This window comes from Nicotiana tabacum, chromosome 22, assembly GCF_000715075.1.
Source record: "Nicotiana tabacum cultivar K326 chromosome 22, ASM71507v2, whole genome shotgun sequence".
NCBI lineage: Eukaryota > Viridiplantae > Streptophyta > Magnoliopsida > Solanales > Solanaceae > Nicotiana > Nicotiana tabacum.
In genome coordinates this window covers 157,005,046-157,030,476 of record NC_134101.1, presented here as the reverse complement: position 1 = coordinate 157,030,476, position 25,431 = coordinate 157,005,046, and the positions used below count along the sequence as shown (strand labels likewise).

The window sequence follows — 25,431 nt, the reverse complement described above, 5'->3', positions numbered from 1 at the left end:
GATTCACCGTGTTGGACTTTTATGGAATTTGGGGAACTCTCTCCAAAGTACAACATGTGCAACATAAAGTATAACTTACTCCTGTGTAAGATAAATTAAAAATTAATTTGAAATGATCAAAGTGCCCTTTGGTAAGCAGGCATGACGACCCCCAGCTGCTTCCCAAGCGGCTTCTATATATTAGTAATACATAACAACACATAACTATAATCCAAAAAGTGAATTTTAACCGAGAGAGAAAAGATTATACCAACTTAATTGATTATATACAACTACATATTATATGAGTGACCAAGTAGAAAATAATACTATTAAAAAAATATCTCTTTCTTCCCAGATTTAAACTTTAAAGGATCCTTTAGTTGGTAAAATAAGGGATAATAATTTTTGAATTAGATGCGAGATTATTTATTCTGTGTTTAGTTCAATCTTCGAATCTAAAATTAGCAATTCTTGAATTAATTAATACTACAATTAATTATTCTATTTCACATTGAGGATAGGATAGCAATCCCGAAATTACTCATTTTGGATAAATTACTAAAATGACAAATATGTCATTCTTCAATGCTCTTACCCCAAAGTCCTTTATAAAATCCAAGGTTAAAATTTAAAATAAACCTTATTCCAACTTATTTTGTATACACCAAACACATGTTTTGTATGATACACTGTATATTTTTTTACTAGTCCAATAAACCAAATATACACCAATAAAAATATATCCACTAACTAATCCGTCATTATTTAATTTTCGCGACCCCTAATTATTCATCTTCATAGATTCAAACAAGATCCAATTGTTTTGACCTAGACAAATAAATTATCTTATAACGATCCATATTAATTATTTATATAATTTACTTTATTCTTTCATGTATAATTACTTATTCAAAGCTAAATATTAATATTAATATTATTTTACAATTATAAGACTCGACATAAAGGAAAAAAGGACAGTAAACCAAGAGGTAATAAATTACTCCCAATACAAATTCAACGCCTTTTCTCCTGCAGACTATTTTATTTCCCTTTCCCTCCCTCCTTTGCAACAAAAACCAGCAAAGTCTGCAGTTGTCCTTGACGGCGGCGCATAGCCGGAGACTTTGGCATATGCTCCGTGAAAGGCGTTGATGGAAGTAGTAGAAGGAGAACAATTGAAGAAAAGGAAGCAATATGGCGAATATTCAATGCACGCCTCTTCCTCTTCCGCGCATAATAATTGGCGATCTCGCTATAATAAACCTCGCAAGTTTTTCGACCGTTACAGCCTACCCTCAGGTATTTGTTCTTAACTTCACTTTACGGTACTAAATTTACATCTTAGATTTACGTTCAGCTCACGTTTACCTTCGGAAAATTTTGTCAATTTTGTGTTCCTTACTATTTTAAGCACTCAGTGAACCCTCATTCCGTTGACTAATTACCAGGTTTAATTATTACGATTAGGTTACTTAAACACTACTGGAAATAGTGTATTAGTGTATATAACTAGAAAAGAAAGTGAATTTACTTAAGTGCCACACTGGACGAGCATAATTAGATATTGAAATTGTCGTTTTATATATGTCCAGTGCAACAAGGTCAAAAACTTAAGCTCTACTTTGCTATAACTGATAAATTAAGATGCTCAATTCGGATGAACTCCCGATGCTTATGTTCTCTGCTTTTGGGTCAAGTTCTGAAGACATATCCGTTCAGTTTATTCTGATCACATTTAGTTTGCGTGTTAACCCTCAACTTAAAATTTGCTACTCTAAGTTAACTGTTACTGGTAGTTAGCTATGTACCTCTGAAAGTTTTTGACAGTATAGGTTTTTTCTATTAACATAAAAAAGTTTTAAAGTATAGGTTTTTCTTTTTAATTAACATGTAACTTTTTTTATGCTTGATAGATCTACAACAGAGGCTATATTCTTGCTAAGAAGATTGATGAAATTTTTTCATGAAAGGAAGAAAGATATACACGGGGTATTCATTGACCTAGAGAAAGCATATGATAGAGTACCAATGTCCTATGATGGGTGATGGAGAAGAAAGTAATTCATATTAAATGCATATGCCATAAAGGACATGTATGAAGGAGCTGTCACTAGCATGAGAACAATAGCAGGGGATACAGAGGAGTTTCCTATAACAATAGATCTAAACCAGGGATTAGCATTGGGCTTCTACTTTGATTGCCCTAGATATGGATGAATTAACCAACATAACACAAAACGAGGTTGATGGTGTATATTATTTGCTGACGATATTGTGCTAATTGACGAAATTAGCAGCGGTGTCAACCAAAAGCTTGAACTATGAAGAAGCACTTTAGAGAGTAAAGGTTTTGGTATAAGTAGATGTAGGACTAAATACATGCACAACAAGTTTAGTCAGCATGATACAATATTGTCAAAGGCGAAAAGCTCTGGAAAAAAACTCCAGGTCTATCGGGCTTTAAGCGCAAAGCTCATGTTAAGTGTGGGCTTTAGTATATAAAGGCGCAATGAAGTAAAAAGATAAAAATACATATGTAATTTAAGAAAAATAATAACAAATTCATTTATAATGTTTTCCTTAACAAGTAATGCACATTTTTGCCGATTATATTGGTTGTTTAGTACCACTCAATTCAAGATAGCACACATAGATAATGAGTGCGCACGCCTTAGTGCCTTGCCTACAGCCCTACACTAAACCGCAACTTAAGTGAGGTGAAGCGCCCTCCCCTAGCTTTTTTGAGCTTCGAGTTTAAGCGCGTCTTAAATGAGCCTTTGATTACACTGCCATGATAATAATTGAGGTGAGACTTAAAGGGATTGCAAAAATCCAAATAATTTAGATATCTAGGCTTGTTGTTTCAAGAGAATTGAATGATAGGTGAGATGTTACTCATAGTATTAAAACCAGATGGTTGAATTGGAGAAGTGCTATCAGGGTGTTATGTGATAGAAGGATGCCTAGCAAAGTGAAAGATAAGTTCTAAAGAATACTCTAAGACCGACAATGTTATATGGTAGTGAATGTTGGGTCACTAAAGTCCAATATATCCACAAGATGAGTGTGCAGAGATGCAGATGCTAAGATGGATGTACAGTTATACAAGATTAGATAGAATTATAAATGACCACATCCACCAGAAGATGCAAAGCATGCATTGAAGACAAAATGAGAGGTCGCTTGAGAAGGTTTGGTCATATCCTTCATCAACCTGCAAATGTACCGATTAGTAGATGTGAAACTGTGATGAATGAAGGTTAAAAGGAGGGCAGATAGACCTAAAATTACATGGTAGGAAATTGTCTTGAAAGACCTACAAATACTTGGAATCAATATGGACTTAGCTAAAGATATGGCACAATGAAAGAATACGATTCATATAAATGATATCTACTAGTTGGCAATAGGTTTTAGTCTTGTTAAAGAACTTCTATTATTATTGTTATTATTACTAATATTTATATCTATCTATCTATCGTATTCACTTTTATTTTATTTGGTACGGTGATGACATGAGTTGAGCTTAAATGGAGAAGGGAGAATTTATGTAGCCAACCCCAATTTGTTTGGGACTAAGGCTTAGCTGTTGTTATTAATGTGGTAACATGTAATTTTTTTTATTAGTATTATTTAACTGATTATAGTAGGTTATTTACCTTCTTTCTAGGTTTTACGGTATACATAGTTGTAACTAACATGATAATTCAGAAGATAGTTCCACTGTTAGCGTGTAAACATTAAACACCTATCTGATAATTTTGTCCCCTTTTCCTTCCATTGTCATTTTATTTCAGCTGTTTTGGTCTTAAGACCTGAAGGGGTGTACTAGGTTCTTCAATTTCATCTTCAGTCATCTGATTGTTTCCACAAGCATGCATGTCCAAGATTTTGTTATTGCGTGATAAGCTGGATGTCCTGATGTTCATAAGCTCTCATCTTGTTTTGTTCCACGAATTGTTGCATTTACTAAGTTTTTACTTTTAAAAGAGAAACATATTTTCCATTCACATAAGCCTCTCTTTAACGTTATCCTGACAAGAGTGTCTTTTTACAGGTTGGTTATATTGCCCTCCATATGGTGATAATATAGGTTTTATTATCCCATCAAAAGTGCCCTTAAGTGAATCATTCGACAAGAACATCCCTCTTGGAGAAAGATACACCCCAAAAGAATTAATCGACAAGCAAAGATGTTTAGGAAGAGAAGTAAGTGGTGCAGTGACCAATATTTTCTTCTAGTTATCGTTTACTATTTGCTTAATCTCTTCCTCCCCACCCTTGCCACTTAAAATTAAGGTTAACTTGGTGATTATTATCTTGATACTCGCCGTGCTGATTTATTGGATATATACCCGATATCTTTCTGCACCAATTTCTCTCCTTAATTGCCATCTGAAGAACCATTGCATTGTAGCTCTCTTTTCCGTCACTCCTATCTTGTACATTCTCCCAATGTTGTTGTTTCTTGTTTTATTCATGCTTTATTTTGGTGGGCTTTTGTTTCTTAGTTGGTTAATTCCCGAGAAATTCCACCTGATTTTATTTTGATCTCCTTTGAGAAGGAAGTCAGTGTATGTCTGTATGTTTAATGTGTATACCTTCTCTTTATTTGTTTTTGTTTTTTTGGGGCAGGAGTAGAGGGAGCTTATATGTTTGCCAACTCACTATTTCCTATAGGGCTTGGCTGTAGTCTCATTTGATTTATCTATTGAAGTTAAGTAATTATCCAAATATTCTTTATTAAACAGAATTATCTGAAGAAAACAAGAAAAACCTTTTCATCATTTTTTTTTGATAAGTAATTAAAGATATTATAAATTTATGCACTAAGCCAGTGCATCAGGCATAATTACAGGTTGGGCAAACCCTCTATTGTATCTAGCATTCCATCTACTTCATGTTCAATTACCAGATTGCACCAAAAAGCTAACAAAAAAATACATCTCTGTTTAAGGATGTGAATATTGCTCGATGTGCCTTCAAAAATTCTATTGTTTCTTTCAAGCCAGATAGTCCACCACATGGCTTGAGGTATGGTATTCCAAGTTCTTAGAGATTTCTTACTAATCCCCTCTCTGCTCCAACCTTGCAAGAGCTCAACAATTGATTTTGGCATGGCCCAACTCATGCCCAACATTGCCAGAAACATATTCCACAGCTGCCTAGTGACCCTACAATGCAAGAAGAGATGGCCAACTTCTTCCGGATGCTCTTCACACAGTGGACATCTACTGCACAGTTGAAACCCCCTCTTTTGGAGGTTTGATTGTGTAAGACAAGCCTCCCAAGCAACAATCCAAGAGAAACAAGCAACCTTTAAAGGAGCCTTGCTTCTCCAAACCTTTTCCCAAGGACATAATACCCCGTCGCTGCTAGAATCCAGCATGTGGTAACAACTTTTGACTGAAAAGAGACCCTGTTGATCGCTTTTCCAACCTATGGAGTCTGTTCTGTTGTGATCCAAAGTTATGTTGTTTTACCTCTGAAGCAGAATACATAGTCTTTCCACTTCCCAATCATTAAAATCCCTTATTGGGAAGAGATTCCACCCTTGTGTTGAAAAGAATACTGCAATTTCTCCCTTTTGTTGAGAAGATAAGCTGAAAATGTCCGTGAATTGGTCTTTTAGTGGGGTGTGACCCAACCATGCATCTTCCCAAAATCTGATTTTCCTCCCATCACCAAGAATAAAGCTTATATTAGACTTGAATTTGTTCCAATAACCTCTGATATTTTTCCATACTCCGGTACCATGAGAGGCTGTAGATATTTTTGTACTCCAGGGGTTCTCAAGTGTGAATTTTTCCACCAACACCCTCCTCCATAGTGCCTCTACCTCCTTGTTGAATCTCCAATGCCATTTCATCAACATGCTTTCATTGTGACCTTTTAGGTTCTTAATACCAAGACCGCCTTTCCTTCTATCTCTAATGACTGATTTCCAATTCACTGGGCAGAAAGCATTGGATTCTTTATTTCCTTGCCAAAGGATGTTTCGTCTCAATCTGTCCAATCTTTTCAAAACCGAGGCAGGAGCTGGGAAGAGAGACATGCTGTAGGTAGGAGTGCACTGAGCACACTGTTGATCAAAGTGACTCTGCCCCCTAAAGAAAGATATTGTCTCTTCCAGTTAGCCAACTTCATCTCCGTCTTCTCAATCACCTCATTCCATATTGTCACTGATTTATATTTGTCTCCCAAAGGTAAGCCCAAGTACTTTGTAGGAAGAGTTCCAATGTTGCACTGCAAAATGTTGGCAAGTTGACTGATATTTTGCACATCATTTACTGGGAAGAGAGAACTTTTCGTGAAGTTGATGTGTAACCCCGAGACTACTTCAAAAAAAGTTAGAACCATCCTCAAAAGCATGACTTGGTGTTCCTCTGCATCACACATGATCAGAGTGTCGTCTGCATATAAAATGTGAGTGATTTGGAGATTCCCAGATCCTCTACAGTCCGCATGAAAACCCGAGATCCAGTTTGCTATAACATCTTACTAAGGCCCTCCATGACAAGAATAAAGAGAAAGGGAGAAAGAGGATCGCCTTTTCTTAGTCCTCTTTGCGAAGAAAAGAAACCATGAGGATTGCCATTTATGAGAATAGAGAATTTTACTGAGGAAATACAAAATCTGATCCAATTAATCCATTTGCGGCTGAAGCCCATCTGCCTTAATAAATTCAGCAGAAAACCCCAATTGACATGATCAAAAGCTTTTTCGATGTCTAACTTACAAAGGATTCCCAGCTTTCCTAACTTCATTCTTGAATCCAAGCATTCATTAGCAATCAAGGCCGCATCTGTGATGTTTCTATCGCTAAGAAAAGCCATTTGAGAGGGGCTGACTAGACTAGGAAGCACTTTTTTAAGTCTATCCGCCAAAGTTTTTGATAGAATCTTGTAGAAACTGCCTATCAAACTGATAGGTCTGAAATCTTTAAGTTCCTTTGCACCAGTTTTCTTGGGAATGAGAGCAATATACGAAGCATTTAAGCTTCTCTCAAAAAATTCAAGATTGTGAAAGTGGTTGAGAGCATTCAACAAATCAACTTTTATTACTCCAAAACACTTTTTGTAAAAACCCATGGAGAGACCATCCGGACCAGGAGCTTTGTCACTTTCACAACTTTTGATTACCTCCAGAATCTCCTCTTCCAGGAATGGATGATGTAGCCATTCTTTTTCCTCATTAGAGATACAGGGAGCATTTGCAAACTCCCATTCTGACCTCCAAGACTCATTCTCTCTGTAGAAGGACTCATAAAAACTAAGAATCTCATTAGAGATGATTTCCACGTTATCAGTAGTGTTACCCCCAACTTCCAGCTTGTCAATTTGATTGAACCTCCTGTGGGAATTAGCCATTTTGTGGAAAAAACCAGTGTTGTTATCTCCTTGCTTCAACCAGAGGCATCTAGACTTCTGCCTCCATGAGATTTCTTCCAATCTAAAAATCTCCTCAAGCTCCATTTGTAAGCTTGCTTTGGAAAGAAGTAGATCATCTGGCAGAGGTGTTTCTTCAGCATACTGGTCAATTTCCAGAATCCTATTCAGAATACACGATTTCCTATTCTTCAACTGTCCAAAAGAGGACTTGTTCCATTCCTTCAACTTGAGTTTCAGCAACTTAAGTTTCTTTGCAAAAATAAAATCTGGTCTGCCAAGAATGTTGAAAGAACTCCACCAGTTTCTGACTATTTCCTCAAACTCAGGATGTTCCAACAACATATTTTCGAACTTAAAATAAGAGATATTATTAGACCAGTGCCCGCACTCGAGAAATAATGGACTGTGATCCGAGACCATACGAGGAAGAGTAGATTGTTTGATTACACCGAATAGATCATCCCACTCGGCAGAAAACAAGAATCTGTCGATCCTAGAAGCCACTCTGCAGGAGTTATCTTTAGACCAAGTATACTTTCCCCCAAATAAAGGGGGATCTATCAAATTCAAGTCCTCGATGAAATCTGAGAATTCCTTCATGCCTCTGTCAAACCTGGAACAATGTTTTCTCTCACAAGGAAACCTTGTGGTATTGAAGTTGCCACCAATGACCCAAGGCCCCTCACCAGTGTTATTAAAAGCGCTCGCTTTAAGCGCTGAAGCGACGCGAGGCGCAGGGCTATCGCTTTTCTTCTACAAAAGCGACTCACATTTAAAAAGCGCTCGCTTCTCGCGCTTAAGCGAGAAGCGCCTCGATGGAAAAGCGATAAAAAAGCGTGCTTAAGCGAGCAGAAGGCATCTGCTAGGTTTTTTTTTTTAAATTTTTTGGCAAATAAGCCATCTGTTAACAAATAAACATACGCTCTTCAACGACTTCTTCTCCAGCGAACTCCAGCGACGATGGAGTCTCCAGTTCTCGGTAAGTTTCTTCAACGACTTCTTCTTCTTCTTTCAATTTTTTTCACTTTTTAAGCACCGATTTTATGCACTTCTTCTTCTGTTCTACTTTGTGCTCTGTTTTATGCTTTATCATCTGCTTTATGCTATATTTTCTGGTTCGTGTGAATTAACTGTTATGTTTTTTTTTTGGTTGTTGATTGTAGTATCTATTATTTGCTTCTTGATTCAAGAATTGAAACATTTGCTTATATGTTATTTTTAATGAGTTCTTAGCCATTTATCTATGCCTATTTTTTTTTTTTATTTATGTGTAAAATTTCGCTTCACATGAAAAAAGCACGCGCTTCGCTTCTCGCTTCGGTGAAGTGAGGCCTTGTCGCTTTTTAGCGCTTAACGCTTTCCAAAACACTGCCCCTCACAGAGACCCCTGACAGCCGAAAGTTCCAACTTTAATTGGTTCTTCTCCTCCCTATTGATGGGTGCATACACTCCGGACATGCACCATGAAAAATCAGAGTGCATATTTGAAAGTTTAATGGAGATGGAATGAATACCGTGAAGAATAACAGACCCCTCCCAGACCTTTTTATCCCAAAGAATAATTATACCTCCCTTTGTCCCATCCGCTTCCACAAAAGCATAATCCACCCATCTTCCAAATTTAAGACCTCCAGCCAGCTTGTGGGACCAAAATTCTAGCTTAGTTTCTTGAAGGCAAACGATGTCGGTTTTCCATTCCAAAAGAAGGCCCTTCACCATCTCTCGTTTGTCAGCCTTATTCAAACCTCTTACATTCCAAGAGATAATTTTGAGCTTCATCCGTAAGAAGTTGATGGCTGAAACCTTCCCTCATCACCCTGAAAACCCTTAATCATAATTCACCCGGAAAACCAATCTGTCAAGTTCATGGACAAATTTCTGTTTCTTCCCAGATTGCTTATTGGAAAAATTAGACTTCCTGTAAGCATTCTTCCTCCTTCCAATTCGTTGTAGCATCTCTGTTATATCCTTCTCTGCCCCAGCATATTTGACACCTAACATTTTACATACCTTGGAAGTATTTCTGCGAATCCAACGAGAGATGTTATCTTCATCAAAGTTTAGAAGTTTTCCCATACCTTCTGCCTTGGTCTCGTCATTATACCAGCAGAGACATTGAGCATCATCCTGTGTGCAAATTGGAGTAATATCCTCAGTGATCAAATCCATATCGTCCGAGAGACTTGAAGAAACCCGCTGATCCAATTGAGAAATCGAAGAAAATCCCCAAGGTGATGCTAGAGCCATGTGTTCTAAGATATGTGGATTTTTAGAAGAAATGAAACATCCTTTTTATCAAAGAGTAAAACCTTTGGCTGGATCCAGTAATTTTTAAGGCCAAGTCTTGGTGAGTTTAAAGTCCTGTGAGTTTTTATACTAGTATGTTCATAAAAGAAGTTGGTTGTTGTATAAGAAAAGAGTAAAAGAAAGAAATTGAAAGAAAGTTATCTGCGCGTATGAGGACCTGTGCTCTCTTATACAACAAGATTTGGTATCTAATGATTTCTGAGTTTATAGGACAAGTAGACGTGTTCAGTGTCGTCATTTAGAGAGAGATGTGGCTCAAAGATGGTGGCTGCTGAGACTTCTGCTTGTTTATTTGTAGTTCTGGTAGTGATGCACCGAAGCTAGAATATTAAGTGTTTGTGTGTGAGTTGATACCTTGTAGAAGTCTTACCTAAGATATGCATCTACATCAGATTTTATTTGTGGCATTGTCTGTTAATCTTGCTTACTGCTAATCTTCCTACTAGTTGAATTTTTAGTGTCTGTTCTCTCTCTCTCTCTCTCTATATATATATATATATATATATAATAACATAGTATCCATGTCTTGCATTATATTTCATCTTATCTTTAGCCCAATAGCCATCATCCATGTCTTGCATTTCTGACAATCAATTGCAGATAGGACTGGTGGTTGATTTAACAAACACTGACCGTTACTATCCAGAATCAGATTGGACCAGTCATGATATTCGACATGTTAAGGTAAATATGGGCAGTTTTATTTATCCTATTTGATCTCATGGTTAACTGGCCAGTGGTATGCTATGTTCGGTTTATCCAGATTCGATGCCCGGGACAGGACTCTATACCTGATGCTGAATCTGTAGATAGATTTGTTTCTGAGGTAATTCTTCTTCTGCTGTCGCATGCATGTCAGCTATCTTTTCATCATGCTCTGCATGTCTGGGAAGGGCGCCTATGGCTGTGTGATAATTACTTCTCACTTTGCTGAGTGTCTCATCTTCAGAACTTATATTTGATTGCAGATCGTGCAATTTACGTCTCAAGACTCTCAAGCAAGCAAGTATGCTGTTGTCCACTGCACTCATGGTCACAACCGAACAGGATATATGATTGTACATTTTCTCGTACGTAATCAGTCAGTTAGTGTTAGTGAGGTTAGTGATCTATTATTTTTTTTTTAAATTGTTTTATTCTTCTTAGTATTCCAACATAATTTAGAATTTCAGGCAATAGCAATATTTTCCCGAGCACGCCCTCCTGGAATTTACAGACAGAAGTATGTTGAAGCATTATATGACTTTTATTTGCAAGCAAAGCCTGAACCTCTCGTTTGTCCCCAAACTCCAGAATGGAAGAGAGATGCTGATCAAGATAATGATGCTGTTGCTCCTTCTTCTGTAAGTAGCTCCTTTGAGATTATTTGGCGAACAATTGCTGCTTTGATATATCAGAAAATTCTCACGGGTTCAACCCTGGAGCAATTAGTGCACTATTATTGAATTGGTGAAAGATCATGCATGAAGCAATTATTAGTTACTATGAGGAGCAGTCTGATTATAGATGTGAATATTGTACTTAGATGCGTACCACATCACAATCACACTGTATGAAGTAAATCACTGTGTGAAGTTACAAAGTCACGTTGTTGGCCTGTGTGACATATCAAACTCCATGAACCAATGAAGTTTGTTGTTTGAGGTTTTACTTGAGCCGTCTTTTCTAGTGCTGCAGGTTAACTATGGAAGTGCCACATTTATTTTGCATTCACTTGCAGAGATTTGATTTACTTTTCATATTTTACTACCGTTCTATAAGTTTGCTGATTACCAAAAGAACTGATTCCTTAGAATATTGCGTATTTTCTTTAAAGACAACATGAAGTTGTTGACAGCAAGCTAGCATTCACTATTTATCTTCACTCCGTTTCTGTCAAGTTTAAAAGGAGCGTGAACTGTATGCTTCCCAACATTTAGGAGAAGGCTGTGAGAAATATAACACAAAAGGAAGAACTGAAGATTGTAGTTCTTGTTTATTCTCCTAAGCTATTGGGTGTTTAAATAGTAAATACACCTATTCTAAACCTAAGTTGCTCGGACACGGGTGTCGATCTAGAGGTCGGATCCTTCGAGATGTAAATTCTAAGATTCGGGGATATGGATCCTAGTACGGATACGGGTGCAGGGATCCGGCTAAAAATAATTCAAAAAAATAAAAATATAAAAAATATCTCTAATAGTTAAGTGCCTTAATGTTTTTCATCTTTCCAAAAAATCTGCTCTCAGGCACACTCCCTGAGGAGCCTGAGAACCTGGAATTCTGAGTTCATACAAACACCATCGGAGAGCCACTGGTGACGCGAGCCTACCCCTGCAAACAACTCCGACATCGGATCTCCCACGCGCCGCCACGTGCGGCCAAGCGTCGGCGAGCACGCCACCACGCGCCGGCGCGTGAGCCTACTCCGAGCAACTTTTCAACTTTTTTCTTCGGGACAGCCTCTTCAGCACCCTATTCCGACCCAACCCATCCTTGCAGTTCTAGATTCCGACCACTTTTACTTTTCTCCGGCGACGGGAAGCTTTTTCGGGCCATTTTTCAATTATTTTTCATTCAGTTGCAAAACAAAATTCTCTCTTCTTCTTCTTCACAAGTCTGCAGAATACCATTACGGGGAGCTTCTCAACGGAGCCAAACATCTCCTTCGGAATCAGTATTCACCCACTGTGATTATTACCAAACACCCTCTATAATTTTCATAACCTGAGCAGTTGGTTAGTACAATATGGGAGACATCAGGATATACTTCAACGCCAGATTCAAATCTTTCGACATCACCAGATGGAACTCCAACAAAGATATATGGTTTGAATGGGTGGAGAGAAGCCGCAACATGGTGAGATGCTTATCCATGGGTAGAAAGACAATGGAATGGATTTGCTTTGTACTTAAAGAAGCCTCGACAGATCAAAAGAATTTAGTGAAGAGATGGAAGTATAAGGACCAAATGACAGAACATTTCTGCACTAGGAAATTTAACGCTCATGGAAGATATATGATTATTCTGTCACTAAAGAGAGAAGGGAGGTCAATTATTATAATCTCTGAGTTAGCTTTGAATGTAGGCTGGAAAGATATAGCAGCTAAGATAAAAAGATTCATCTATCATGCCCCCAAGCTGAATACCACAGTACCACCCAGAAACACTGTGGACAACTATCCTTATGTCAAAGCAGTTAAGGAGAGTAAATGGCAATCCAATACCCTTCGAGAGGCAAACGTCAGTACAAACAATGGAGATATCTCTGTTTTGGAATCTTCTGGAGCGGAGGACACATGTTTACTAAAAAGATGCATTATTGGGTATTTTGGGAAAGAAATCACTGAGAGACCCACTTTAGCAGACATAAGGCGATGGACTACTGCTTCATGGAACAAAGCATATGGAGTCAACATGTATGACATGACTGACAACATGTTTCTATTTGAGTTTCCGAACAGATACATGGCTGAGCAGATTCTGCAAGGAGATTGGAGATTGGAAAAAGTTCAAGCTTCATCTGGAATGGTGGAACTACACTGCTGGATGCATTCCAAACTCTCAAATTGTGGAAACATGCTGGATTGGAGCCACGGGGATTCCCTTACATCTGTGGTCACAAAAGATCTTCAAAGAAATAGGAGATCTATGGGGGATGGATAGCTACTGAAGAAGAAACTGATCTCAAAAATCACCTTAAGTGGGCTAGAATTCAAATTGTTGGTGATGACAGAAAGATTCCTAATGAGATTGGGATCGAAAGAGAAGGGATCAAATTTTTCATCCCAATCCGGGCTGAAAAACAGGCAAGATTTGAGCTGAAGTCGTCGGAAAACACACATAGCTTTGGAGCAGAGAGAAACATGGGCGACCAAGTGGGATGCACCATATTGCAAAATAATAATAAGGGAAAGACACGGGTGCAACATACGCAAGGTCCAAGTTCGACAAATCTGAGCATTAATGCGGCAAATAATGAGCTGAAATCAAATGGGTCTGATTTGGCTGCACAAGTCATTTTTAATGATCTCTCGTGTGAGGCCACTGATGAAATTAGGCTGACGCCTTATATTGAGGAACTGGGGTGCACCTCTTACTTGAAAGTCAAAGAATCCAATCCAGGGGTTCCAATTCCCATTGCAAACCTTGAAATTATGCCACAGGCAACACATATGAGTTGCGATCAGCCAGAAGGTGAAGCAGAGATAGGAATACTGAGACAGAGGGCAGGGGAGCATACCATAAACAAAAAGATGGGGGAAGATCAAGTTGAAAATGCATTGGAGCACCAACAACAGCTAAAGCACTTCAACTCTATCCAAGATTGGGAAATCGAGAAGGTTACTCCTATATCAGTACAACAACACAATCCAGTAATGGATAAAAGAGATGGATGCAACACTGTGGGTCCATCAAAATATGATCAAATTGGGAAAAATGTTTGGAGTAGATTTTCAAGGCTATGAAGAAGAAGCATTGGAGTTACTAATGCAAATTGACAGCTGCAGACAAGTTAGAAGAGTGGAAACAGAGATGGAGGTGAAGAAACAAAGGTTCAAAGGCTCACTGGAATTAAAAGGATTAACCTCCTTTGATGTCAAATTCAAGAGTGATGGGAAAAAGAGTAGGGGAAGAGATCTATCTATTATTGCAATATGAAGATCAATTTAATTTCATAGAATGTAAGAGGATTAAATGACAAGAAGAAAAGGGAGATCATAAAAAGTCAAGTGCTGAATTGGAAGGCAGACATTATCTGTATGCAAGAGACAAAAGTGGAGGGGGATATCAAGGAAATAGTCAATCAAATTTGGGGTGGGAGATGGGTGAGGTACGCATGTTTAGAAGCTAGCGGCACGAGAGGGGGGGATTTTGTTACTATGGGATTGCAGAGTATGGAAAGGGGAGGTGTTACATACTGGTGCATACACTTTGACATGCAAGTTCGAGGCTCTTATACAGAATTTTCAATGTCATATAACAAGAGTGTATGCTCCAAATTGCAGAATAGAAAGAAGAACAGTATGGAGAGAAATTGGTGCAGAGAGGGGATTGATGGAAGGCCCTTGGGTAGTTTGTGGTGATTTTAACGTCACAAGGTACCCGTCTGAAAAACGGGAATGCTCGAGGAGGTCCAGAGAGATGGTGGAATTCTCGGATTTTATAGAAGACATGGAGTTGATAGATCTTCAACTCGAAGTAGGCTACTATACTTGGTTCAAAGGGGATAATCATACGACCGCTTCTAGAATTGACAGATTTCTCATTTCAGAAGAATGGGATGAAAGCTTTAGAAATATCAAGCAAACTCTCTAACAAAGGCTGATTTCTGACCATTCACCAGTGGCTCTATGCTGTGGTGCCTGGGAACAAGCTAAATCATACTTTAAGTTTGAAAATTGGTGGCTGAACGTGGAAGGTTTTGATGACAGAATTAGAAATTGGTGGACGGCTTTTGAATTTTCAGGAAGACTAGACTATATTTTAGCTTGCAAATTAAAAGCTCTCAAAGGCAAGCTAAAAGAATGGAGCAGAAGTTGTAAAGGAAATCTGGGATTGCAAAAATCAAAATTGCTGAGTCAATTGGCAGGTTTTGAGGCAACACAACAATTAAGAGCTCTGACAGAGGAGGAATCAGTGAGGAAGACATCTACCTTCATGGAGTTTGAGGATCACCTCAAGAACGAAGAAAGTGCATGGAGACAGAAATCAAGAGCTCTGTGGCTCAAAGAAGGGGATATGAATACAAAGTTTTTCCATCGTACTGCCAATGCATACAAGAGAAACAACAATATTGATCAACTAATGATTCAAGATAAAGCAGTAGAGGATCCAGACAGAATAAAGAATGTGATCATTGAATTTTACAAGAGGTTATACACAGAACCTGAAGAGTGGAGACCGACAGTCAATTTCGAAAACAGTCCAAAAATCTCTGAATCAGAGAAGGAGTCTTTAAAGAGTAAATTTGAGGAATAAGAAGCCTTGAGCTGTCTGAAGATGTGTGCAACTGACAAGGGCCCAGGTCCAGATGAATACACAATGGGTTTTTTCATTAAGTGCTGGGATATTTTGAAGCACGACATCATGGAGGCCTTCGACAACTTCCATTCCCAGTAGATGTTTGAGAAAAGCTTCAATGCAACATATATAGCCTTGATTCCAAAGAAGACAGGTGCAAAAGAATTGAGAGATTTCAGGCCAATCAGTCTGATAGGGAGTTTCTACAAACTGCTCTCAAAAGTCTTGACTGAAAGACCTAAGAGGGTGGTAGGAAAACTAGTAGATGCTCAACAAATGGCTTTCATCAAAGGAAGACAAATAATAGATGCAGTGTTGATTGCTAATGAAGCTGTGGATTCAAGAATCAAAAAGAAAGAACCCGGAATCCTATGCAAACTAGATATTGAGAAGGTTTATGATCATGTCAACCGGAGCTTTCTACTGAAATTGTTTGAACAAATGGGTTTTGGGCAGAAATGGATCAGTTGGGTGAAATTTTGCATATCTACTGTTACATTCTCCATTCTCATAAATGGATCTCCTGAAGGTTTCTTCCATGCACACAGAGGTCTAAGACAAGGTGATCCTTTATCTCCCTTTCTTATTCATTATAGCCATGGAAGGACTGAACAACATGATTAAAACGACCAAAGTCAATGGATGGGTTAAAGGTTTCGAGGTTCACAGGAATGGGGCAAACAATCTAGAGATCACACATCTTCAATATGCTGATGATACTCTAGTCTTCTGTGACGCTGAAGAGGAGCAACTTAGGTTTCTAAGGATCATCTTGGTCTTATTTGAGGGAATTTCGGGACTACACATCAACCGGAGAAAAATGGGAGGAGAAGTAGGGTCCCTACCTACTGTATACCTTGGGATGCCTCTTGGTGCAAGATCCAAATCCAAAGAGATCTGTAATTCAGTCATTGAAAAGTGTGAGAAGAAGCTGTCAAGATGGAAATCGCAATACCTATCAATGGGGGGCATGCTAGTTTTAATCAACTCAGTATTAGACTCACTTCCTACCTACATGATGTCTTTGTTCCCAATTCCTGTCGGAATCATACAGAGACTGGACAAACTCCGAAGATCCTTCCTTTGGCAAGGGAATAAGGAGAAAAAGGTCTTTCATTTAGTTAAATGGAAGACCCTCACAATGGCCAAAAAACAAGGTGGTTTAGGAATAAGAAATTTGAAGAATCAAAGCAAGGCTCTTAGAATGAAATGGCTATGGAAATATTCTCAAGAACCTCAAACTTTATGGAGCAAAGTGATCAAAGCTAAGTACGGTGAGGAAAATAACTGGGTGTCAAACAAAGTCAGCACATCATATGGACTTAATGTGTGGAAATCCATCAGAGAACATTGACCTATAATGACGATTCACTCTTCCATAAGAGTGAACAACGGAAGGAACACATTATTCTGGAATGATAATTGGTTGGGACATGGAAGCCTAAAGGAAAGATACCCCGATATGTTTGGTTTGACACAAAACCAGCATAGGACAGTAGCTGATATGTGGAGTTATCAATGATGGGAACTCACTCTTAGAAGATAATTGAATGACTGAGAGATAACAAGATTAGCTGACCTCTACAAAGAGCTGAAAACATTTAAAGGATTACAGGGAAGGGTGGATTCACTTTGGCGACAGAGGCACAACAGAGGGGTCTATCAGGTGAAGAATGCATATAAGATTTTGAATCAAAATGATCTTCAGATAGATGCTTGACCATGGAAGCATATATGGAGAACAAAGATTCCATATAAGGTAGCATGTTTCTCTTGGCTACTAGCAAAGGAGGCTGTTTTAACCCAGAATAATCTCATAAAAGAGGAATTTCTCTGTGTTCAAGATGTTTCCTATGTGGGGAAAACGCTGAGACTGTTAGCCATTTATTTCTACATTGCAAGATAACATACCAACTATGGAAAATCTTTATTAGTCTTAGGGGTATTTCATGGACAATGCCATGCAGGAAGGAATGCTAGATGTTTTGAAGATAGAAACAACCCAGTACAGAAGATCAAACTCAATTGTATTCTTCTTTTTTGTTTTTGGTGTAAACAGATTTACACAGAAGATACATTGACAATTGTAGACATATTAGGATCTTGCTAGGTTGCACACCAGCACATCTACTTACCACCTACTTGTAAATTTGGTTTTCAGTACAACCTATGTACTGATGTTATTAATATATACAAAAGTTATCAATTCAAAAAAATAATTTGCTTAGGCAGATTATGGAGTAAAAGTTTAATTTTGGATTTGACGGAAACCTAAAACTTGCCGATAAATTGTTGTAAAGCTGATGCTTCAAAACAATTATGTCTTTGGTTTTATGGCAACTTTTGTTGCTTCCTTGAAGAAAAATTGCTCTAGTAAGGATAATATCATTGACCTTGTAATGATGATTGTATGACTTGGATTGGTTTTCTCATTGTTCTGCTGATAGTACTCTTCTAGTTTGATCTGGTTAGCTAAATATAAGCTGCCTATTGAACAGCACGCTATTTGTTCATCAATCAGGATTCATCTATGTACCTATTGTCTTCTTCCCTTTTTGTTCCTCATCTTTATTCAACATGCCAGAACCTCGTTATTGCAGGGGAATCTTACAAAAGCAGGAGCTATGTCAGATGCAGATTTTGGGGGCGAACCTATCCCATTTGCAGAGGTTCAAAGGATGAAGAACTTCTGCTATCAAGTGCTTAATTTGCATGTACAGGTTTCAGTTATGCAAAAGTTTTATCATTTTTCACATCACAACATGTGTATTTTACTTTCTTTTACTGTATCTTATATGAATTTGAGATCTCTTGTTTACTCATACTCATGGAAGATTTGCTTGCAAGTAGCATTGTTTTTAGTTTTGAATATTCTTCCAGATACTTACCCAAGTCTCAGATGAAACAAATTACATATAGTTCCTGAATGATAGTCATGTTCTTGTTTTGCACGTACAAGTATTTTCCTGTTTGCTTTAGGTGCTTGCTATGTGCTTGATATAATGTTTATTATTATTTCTTTTGATTTCTTTTGGTACATAACTAAATCTTTTGGTCCTTAGGCAAAGAGTAATACCCGAAGTCCAGGATCACACTCGGTCTCTCTCAACAGGTTGAACTATAAATTCTTCTTTTTGGATATATCTCTACACAGGCACTAATTTGGCAAAAAAATTGTCTCTTATACCCGACTTCTACAATATTTAGGCAATATTTTACACCAGCTTGAATGGCCAAACATTGTATTCCAAAAAGATGCATGTGGTGCCAAAGATCTGGGTCTTCCATTGGCTGGATGAGCCGATGAGTGATCTTTAGCTGTTCTGTGTACGCTTTAGGATGGGCAAGTAATTTCAGTTGCATGCGCGTTTCACAAAAAATGTGCATGCTTTATATAATATTGAAGCATAGATCAGGGATTTTACTAATTGCACTTGGAAAGGGATATTTTGAGCATGGTTATGATGCTAATTAAGAATTATTTTTCATGTTTGCTTCTTTGTTCTCATAATTTATTTAAGATTTTAAGTGGCAAAGGGTGGGTGTTGTAGTATTGTAGTTTTGGCCTTTGGACATGATTAACATTTATTACTTGTTAACAAATTAATTTTCTTTTATGTCTGAAGTATATTATTAGATTTCCAGGTTACTGAAAGCATAATTTTAAATATGTGTCAACGTATCTTGATTTCATTTTCTGGAACTTTGATGCTTTGCGTCAAATTGTAGGGACAAATTGCATCTTCTGAGCCAGAAACTCTACCATGTCACCTGGAGTGCCGAGGGGCCACGATACATGATGCTAATAGATAGGGAGGGTTGTTATTTGATTGATACACAGTTCTATTTCAGGAAGGTTCAGTTGCGGTTTCCTTGCAAATATATCTATCAGGTACTTCATCCATTAAGGACCTCTTGTGCTTCATCGTGAGGAATACTGGTTCTGCAGCTTTACGATTTTGGTCTTTTTCTGCTGTAGAAGATTCACAAATTTCCTGTCTGTTAGGGTAGAGCTGACGTTACTCATCGCTACATGTTACTTGATGGTGAATTGGTTACTGAGACTGAGCCAGAGACACAAGTGAAGAGGACTATTTACCTCATCTATGACATGATAGCAATTGATGAATCCTCTGTTACAGAGGTATGTCTTCGTGTACATATTTATCTGCCAAAATGACTCGAACGAATCTTTTGCGATCTATGTTCTGCATACCTCTTATCGTAACAAGGATGAGAGATGCGAATATCAATAGTACTGTGGCGACAATCAACTTTTCCAAAAGAGTGTAGAATACTACTACCTTTGCTTCAATATATGTGACGTAGTTTGACTCATCACGGAGTTTAAGAAAAAAAAGGAAACTTTTGAAATTTGTGGCCTTAAACATGCCATAATATTTGTGTGGCTGATAGACATTTGAAACTTGTGGTCTTAAACATTGCATAACATTGTGTGACTATAAAAGCTTCTCATTAAGGGTAAGGGTAAGGGTAAGGGTAAGTGGGTTAAATGGAAAGTTTAAAGTTAAATTGTTTCCAAATATAGAAAGGTGTCATCCTTTTTGGAACATACTAATAAGAAAAGTCTGCCATATAAATTGGAACGAGGGAGTAGTTGCTTCTTAAGTTGTGTTTTATCTGTATTAAGAATGTCATAAGGATGATTAATCCTCAGACTTCTGCAGTCAATCATGTGTTCGAGAATACTGGTTCACTGGAGTAGTTTTTTGGTATTAGATATGTGGACTATTCTTTCACGGGCATTTTCATCTTTCTCTTTCATTATGTGACAGATTTGCTTTCTGTGGCAAGCACTTTATAGTTTTCTTTCAACAGTCATCATTTTGGCATATAGTAAATTTTTAATTTGGTTGGGTTTTCATGAAAAGTTGCTTATTTTATGATTTGTGCATCCAAATACTTTTGCAGCTACCTTTCCACCATAGGTTAATGCTAATTGAAGACGAGGTGATCCGGCCCCGAAACTTCGAACGTGAATTCTTATTCACATGTGTAAATCCATACTACCAATATGACCTGGAACCATTTGAAGTATGTATGATCTCAATAAAGGCTCTCTACATGTTATTGTATGATCCCTTCTGTCCTGATGATTGTTTTGCACATGCCAGGTGAGGAGGAAGGATTTCTATTTGCTGTCTGCAGCTTCTAAGCTGATCAAAGATATAACGCCAAGTCTTCCACATTCAACTGATGGTCTTATCTTTCAGGTGCTATGGGAGCTACTCGTATCTGCTTTAACATTAACAAGCAATTTTTCATATCAAGATCATTGAGATACAATTTAAATTATGATGTTCAGTACACCTACAAGAGCTTAAGGAAATTCTGGCCCAACCTTTATTAGTAGTGTCCTTAGTTTACCAAGCTTCTTTGTATCTCATTTAGATACCAATACATTTAAACTTGTGCTAGTGAAGTCTGCAATTTCATTCATCCTGGAATGGGGACAGTGAGAGACATAGGGACATTAGGCTGGAATTGGATAGATCAAGCTCGTCATTTGGCCTGGGATGATCTGTTTACCTGCGCATTTTGTTCCTTAAGCTAATTTTATCAAATTTAATGAACTGAGTAGAGTTAGTAACATTGGAGATCAAGCAGTTTCATTAACAGAGATATAGCTCATTAGAACTGCTCTCTCTCTCTCTCTATATATATATATAGTGTGTGTGTGTGTGTGTGTGTGTGTGTGTGTGTGTGTGTTTGTGTGTAGTCAATCAGATAGGGATGTTATTTGAAACAAATTTTCAAGTACAGAGGCTGGAATACTTTATGCAAAGAAGTTGAATTTGGATTACACGAAAATACTAAGGTAGCAAAGAAAAGAAGAGGAAAAAAAGAGAAACCCGGTTGTGGTCTTTAATGAAATAATGAATGGAGAAATTGAAAGAGAATCAAGATCTAAATAAAGAATAGGGACACGATAGGATCTGGAGCTAAAGAAAAAGGAACAGAAGTAAAAGCAACACGAACATTCAGACTATGATAGAGAAAATAAACAGAATATATGATAAAAGAAAAGAAAGAAGAATAAACCTGTAGATGGAAAGCAAAATAAGCTTGGAACTTAGATTCAGTATCTTAATCCTAAAGTAATATACTCTGAATTTTTTAAAACAATTTATTCAGACCTAGCTTTGCCATTTAGACTAAAAAGAACATTTCTGGTAACAAAGTACTGAATTGATATCTGCTTCCTAATACCAAAAAGACATCTAAAAGTACGAGACGTTACTCTACTGTACCTTTCGATACTCTATCATTGCATGTTTACAATTTTCAGTTCATCTTACTGAAAAATTGAGAGAGAATGAAATTTTGAAGAGAAATTGGATGAAATGATTTCATCTGCAAATGCACCCAAGTGATGCACTCTCGTAGATCTGACTTGAGAGAACTTGTCCACCCCAATTAAGTGTAATTACCTTCACTTACATGCTTGTTGTGCACTCTTGATGTGTCTGCATGCGTGTTTTGTCTTTTAACGTAAAGCTGCTGGGACCAGCAAGTCACTTTGTTATGGTTGGTACATTCTGAAGCTAATTTCTGCTTTAGATAGCAAATTGCTTGCAACTTTGCTTATCTGGCTCCTGATAATTTATAATACAGGCCTGGAATGCAACTTATGTGCCTTGTGAACACGATGGGCGCCTGAAATGGAAATATCCTGGAATGAGTACTGTTGATTTTCTCTTTGAGGTGGTTATAATTTCTTTCATCGTTAGCTCTCAAACTGCAGTTTAATTTGTAGTGTTTATATGCTGAGCTTTTTCCTGTGTATACATTAACAGTAGTAGATAACATCACATAGTAGTGGCTCTGATCACTTTACTACTAGGATAATCTGATTAACAAGTTGGCATTGATAGGTGGGAGTTGACGGTAGCAATTTGCTTTATCTGCAAGAACATGGAAACAAGAAACTAATTGAAGGTTGCAGAGTCATGTTTAAAGGTTTGATGATCACTTCTTTTTCTCCTTTCTTTGAGCTCATATTCCCTTTTAGGAGTTTCCAGTGGCAAAAAGATCTCTCATTTCCTTCCCTTTGTTTGCAACGCTCGTCTGTGCCAGCTGGCACTGAGAATTTGAAGATCAATCCCTTGAATTCTATTAGGAAATGTTAGCAAATTCCTTTGCTTTTGGTCTGCAAAAAATAAGGTGGTGATAATATGACTGCCTCCTCAAGTTTTCTTAACCAAGTTTGGTCTGATTGGTACTTTCTCCTGCAGATGGGTCTGACTTGTCTTTGTACTCGGGTAGGATAATAGAGTGTTCCTGGAACGCTCATGAAAATGCTTGGATCTTTGTGCGGATCCAAACAGAGAAATCAAACCCAGATCGTATTAGTGTCTACGAGGAGGTTTGTCTTATAGCAATATCATCCCTCGTTTTAACAGCATTTACAACTATTTTTGACCGATGAAACATCTAATGGACAGGCAAAGCACATCATAGAGGGCAATCTTACAGAGGATATCTTGTTAGATGAGATTGATAAAGTAGCAGGTTTACCTATATACACTGACTGGGTAAAACGACACAGTGGATCTTCTTTTAGAAATGTCTGGAGAAGGCATTGAGGGATTTTCTGCTGTTCTTTTCTTTTTCACCATTGAGGGATTGAGGTGAGAGGCGGAGGAGGTTTTAGTCTAATTCAAAATGACTGCAGGTTTTTTGCAATCATCATTCAGGGGGATTCTTCTCATTTACTGATTTTCCAAGTTCAAAGAGATAATTTAGGGCGTATCTTGGTTATGATGGAGGCAAGTGCTGGGCATAAAAAATTTCATTTGCTCAGTCAATCAGAGCATCAGAACTCTGGGGAATGTAAAGACAATATAAAACTAGAGGTCTAGGTGATGTTTGGAAAATTTTCTTGGAAAGTTGGTGCAAAATAGTATCAACTTTTTTTTCCTTTTCCTTTTAAACTTATCACTCAAAGTGGAGGCTTTTGTGATTTCATGTACCTACTGTAATATGCAGAAAAAGGATATACTGTACGATGATTGTCGTATGTAGAAACCGTGATCTTGAAATGAAATATACATGTTTTCTGTTCACGCCATATGATTAGCCTAAGCTTATTCAGATGCCGGGATCGTAGTGATAACAATAGGGGTGTCAAATGAGTGGGTTGGGCTAAAATTGAGCTGTCATAAGAGATTACTTGAACTGACATGGGTTGGGTCAAGATGGACGGAACAATAGTTTGTAAACCAAAACATTGTAGACTACTCAATGTTTGTGTTGTAATAATGGGACATGATGGACTTTCTGTTGACTGACAAGTGGCTTAGGTTTGCCGGCAGCTCATTTCAAATTCTTTTTATTCCAATTTTGCAGTCAACTTAATACTTGATGGCCTGTTTCAGTGCGTTTCTAGTGGTATTATTAACATCTTTCAGATGTCTAATTACAGAAAAATGAAGAGAAAGCGTAAAGCTAAGATTGAAAGCAAGGGCATTTAATTTTCTTGGTTGAAGTTTTAAAGGTGGCTAGATGACGCATATTCTGAGCAAATGTTGGCTCTCTTCAACGTAGCTAGGAGATCTACGCATGCATGCTCATGCTTTACAAATAATCTGAAGTTTACTTCAAGCTTGTGCCATTTGTTTTGGTGAACGTACCAACATATACAAGTGTCAGGAGGTTGTTTATTGATAACTGGCAACTTGATGGAGGTAATACTCCTATGCCTAAATTGGTCAATTTGAAAGGGTTTATTTATATATATTCTAGTAGCGTCCAATTATTTTTAAGTTACTAGTGTAATTTAATCGATTATAGCAAGTTATTTAATCGATTTTCATGTTACTATATCACTTGTTATTATAAATACCTGTGGTCAGTTTCACCTGAGATATAGTACGTTATTAGTAAACTAATTTGAAAAAAAATGATAGTTACTAGTATACTATTATTTAGAGTGAATGAAGGAGATGATAGAGGTAGCTTAGCTTTACAGAATGCTCGTGTTAGTGGCTTATGTTCTGTGTCTTGGGGGCTATTTATAGTAATTGATATTGCTGCTCAAGGTGACGCGTACCCTTTCTCATAATGATGGCATCCTTCACATAATCGTTCATATCCTCGCCTACCTTATTTCACTTTGATTTGAATATGGCTTGGTATTAGGACAACTACGTTTATATTGTCTGTTTCAGTTGTACGAGGTTGTCGAAACATGGGGCTACCTCTTTACGTAACTTGTGCATCATCAATTGCACATCCATACAATGATAATCAAATTAAAACTTAGTGAAATATACCATATGATAGTTTGATGCACGACGTATTTCGCTTCCACGCAGAATTTGGGAAAGGCTTGCATTCTAATGCTTGAGATGTTGTTTGATAATGTGATCCTTACCATTTTGCGTCTTGCTCTTATTCGTAATAGACACAAGCACATGGTGTAGAATTTTGAATGCTAACTAGTTTAATTTCCTCAATCATATTCACACAGGATCTGTTTGGAAGCGTAAACCCGACACATAATATTAACTCCCATATTGTGCCAACTCTCAACAGCATTCTTAGTAGACAAGCAACTTAAATGCTCCAAGTGATCAAGGGTTTTGTACGTAAATATTGTCAATTTTGTTGATGTCAAACTCCTAATTTGTCCAGAGATACAGCTATATATGGTATTGTGATAAACATAAAAAACATCTGTCCTTATCCAATTTCATACATACAACAAAAAGTATATGTCTGTAT

General features: G+C 37.6%; 1 protein-coding gene across 5 annotated transcripts; it reads left to right on the top strand.

The window, feature by feature from the left end:
- The first annotated feature begins 958 nt into the window (after positions 1 to 958).
- LOC107775031 (uncharacterized) lies at positions 959 to 23,776 on the top strand. Of its 5 annotated transcripts, none has more exons than XM_075243870.1 (16): positions 959 to 1,281; positions 4,040 to 4,191; positions 10,281 to 10,364; positions 10,444 to 10,506; positions 10,649 to 10,750; positions 10,853 to 11,023; positions 18,285 to 18,398; positions 18,747 to 18,796; positions 19,414 to 19,576; positions 19,691 to 19,828; positions 20,617 to 20,739; positions 20,820 to 20,918; positions 22,321 to 22,410; positions 22,581 to 22,665; positions 22,941 to 23,071; positions 23,151 to 23,776. In XM_075243870.1, exons 1-16 carry the CDS (start codon positions 1,134 to 1,136, stop codon positions 23,289 to 23,291), a joined length of 1,854 nt encoding a protein of 617 aa, XP_075099971.1. In that variant the 5' UTR covers positions 959 to 1,133; the 3' UTR covers positions 23,292 to 23,776. The 5 variants fall into 5 exon arrangements, with proteins under 5 accessions (XP_075099971.1, XP_075099970.1, XP_075099969.1 ...); XM_075243869.1 differs by having other exon boundaries at positions 18,285 to 18,410; XM_075243868.1 differs by having other exon boundaries at positions 10,649 to 10,780.
- Positions 23,777 to 25,431: the final 1,655 nt, after the last annotated feature.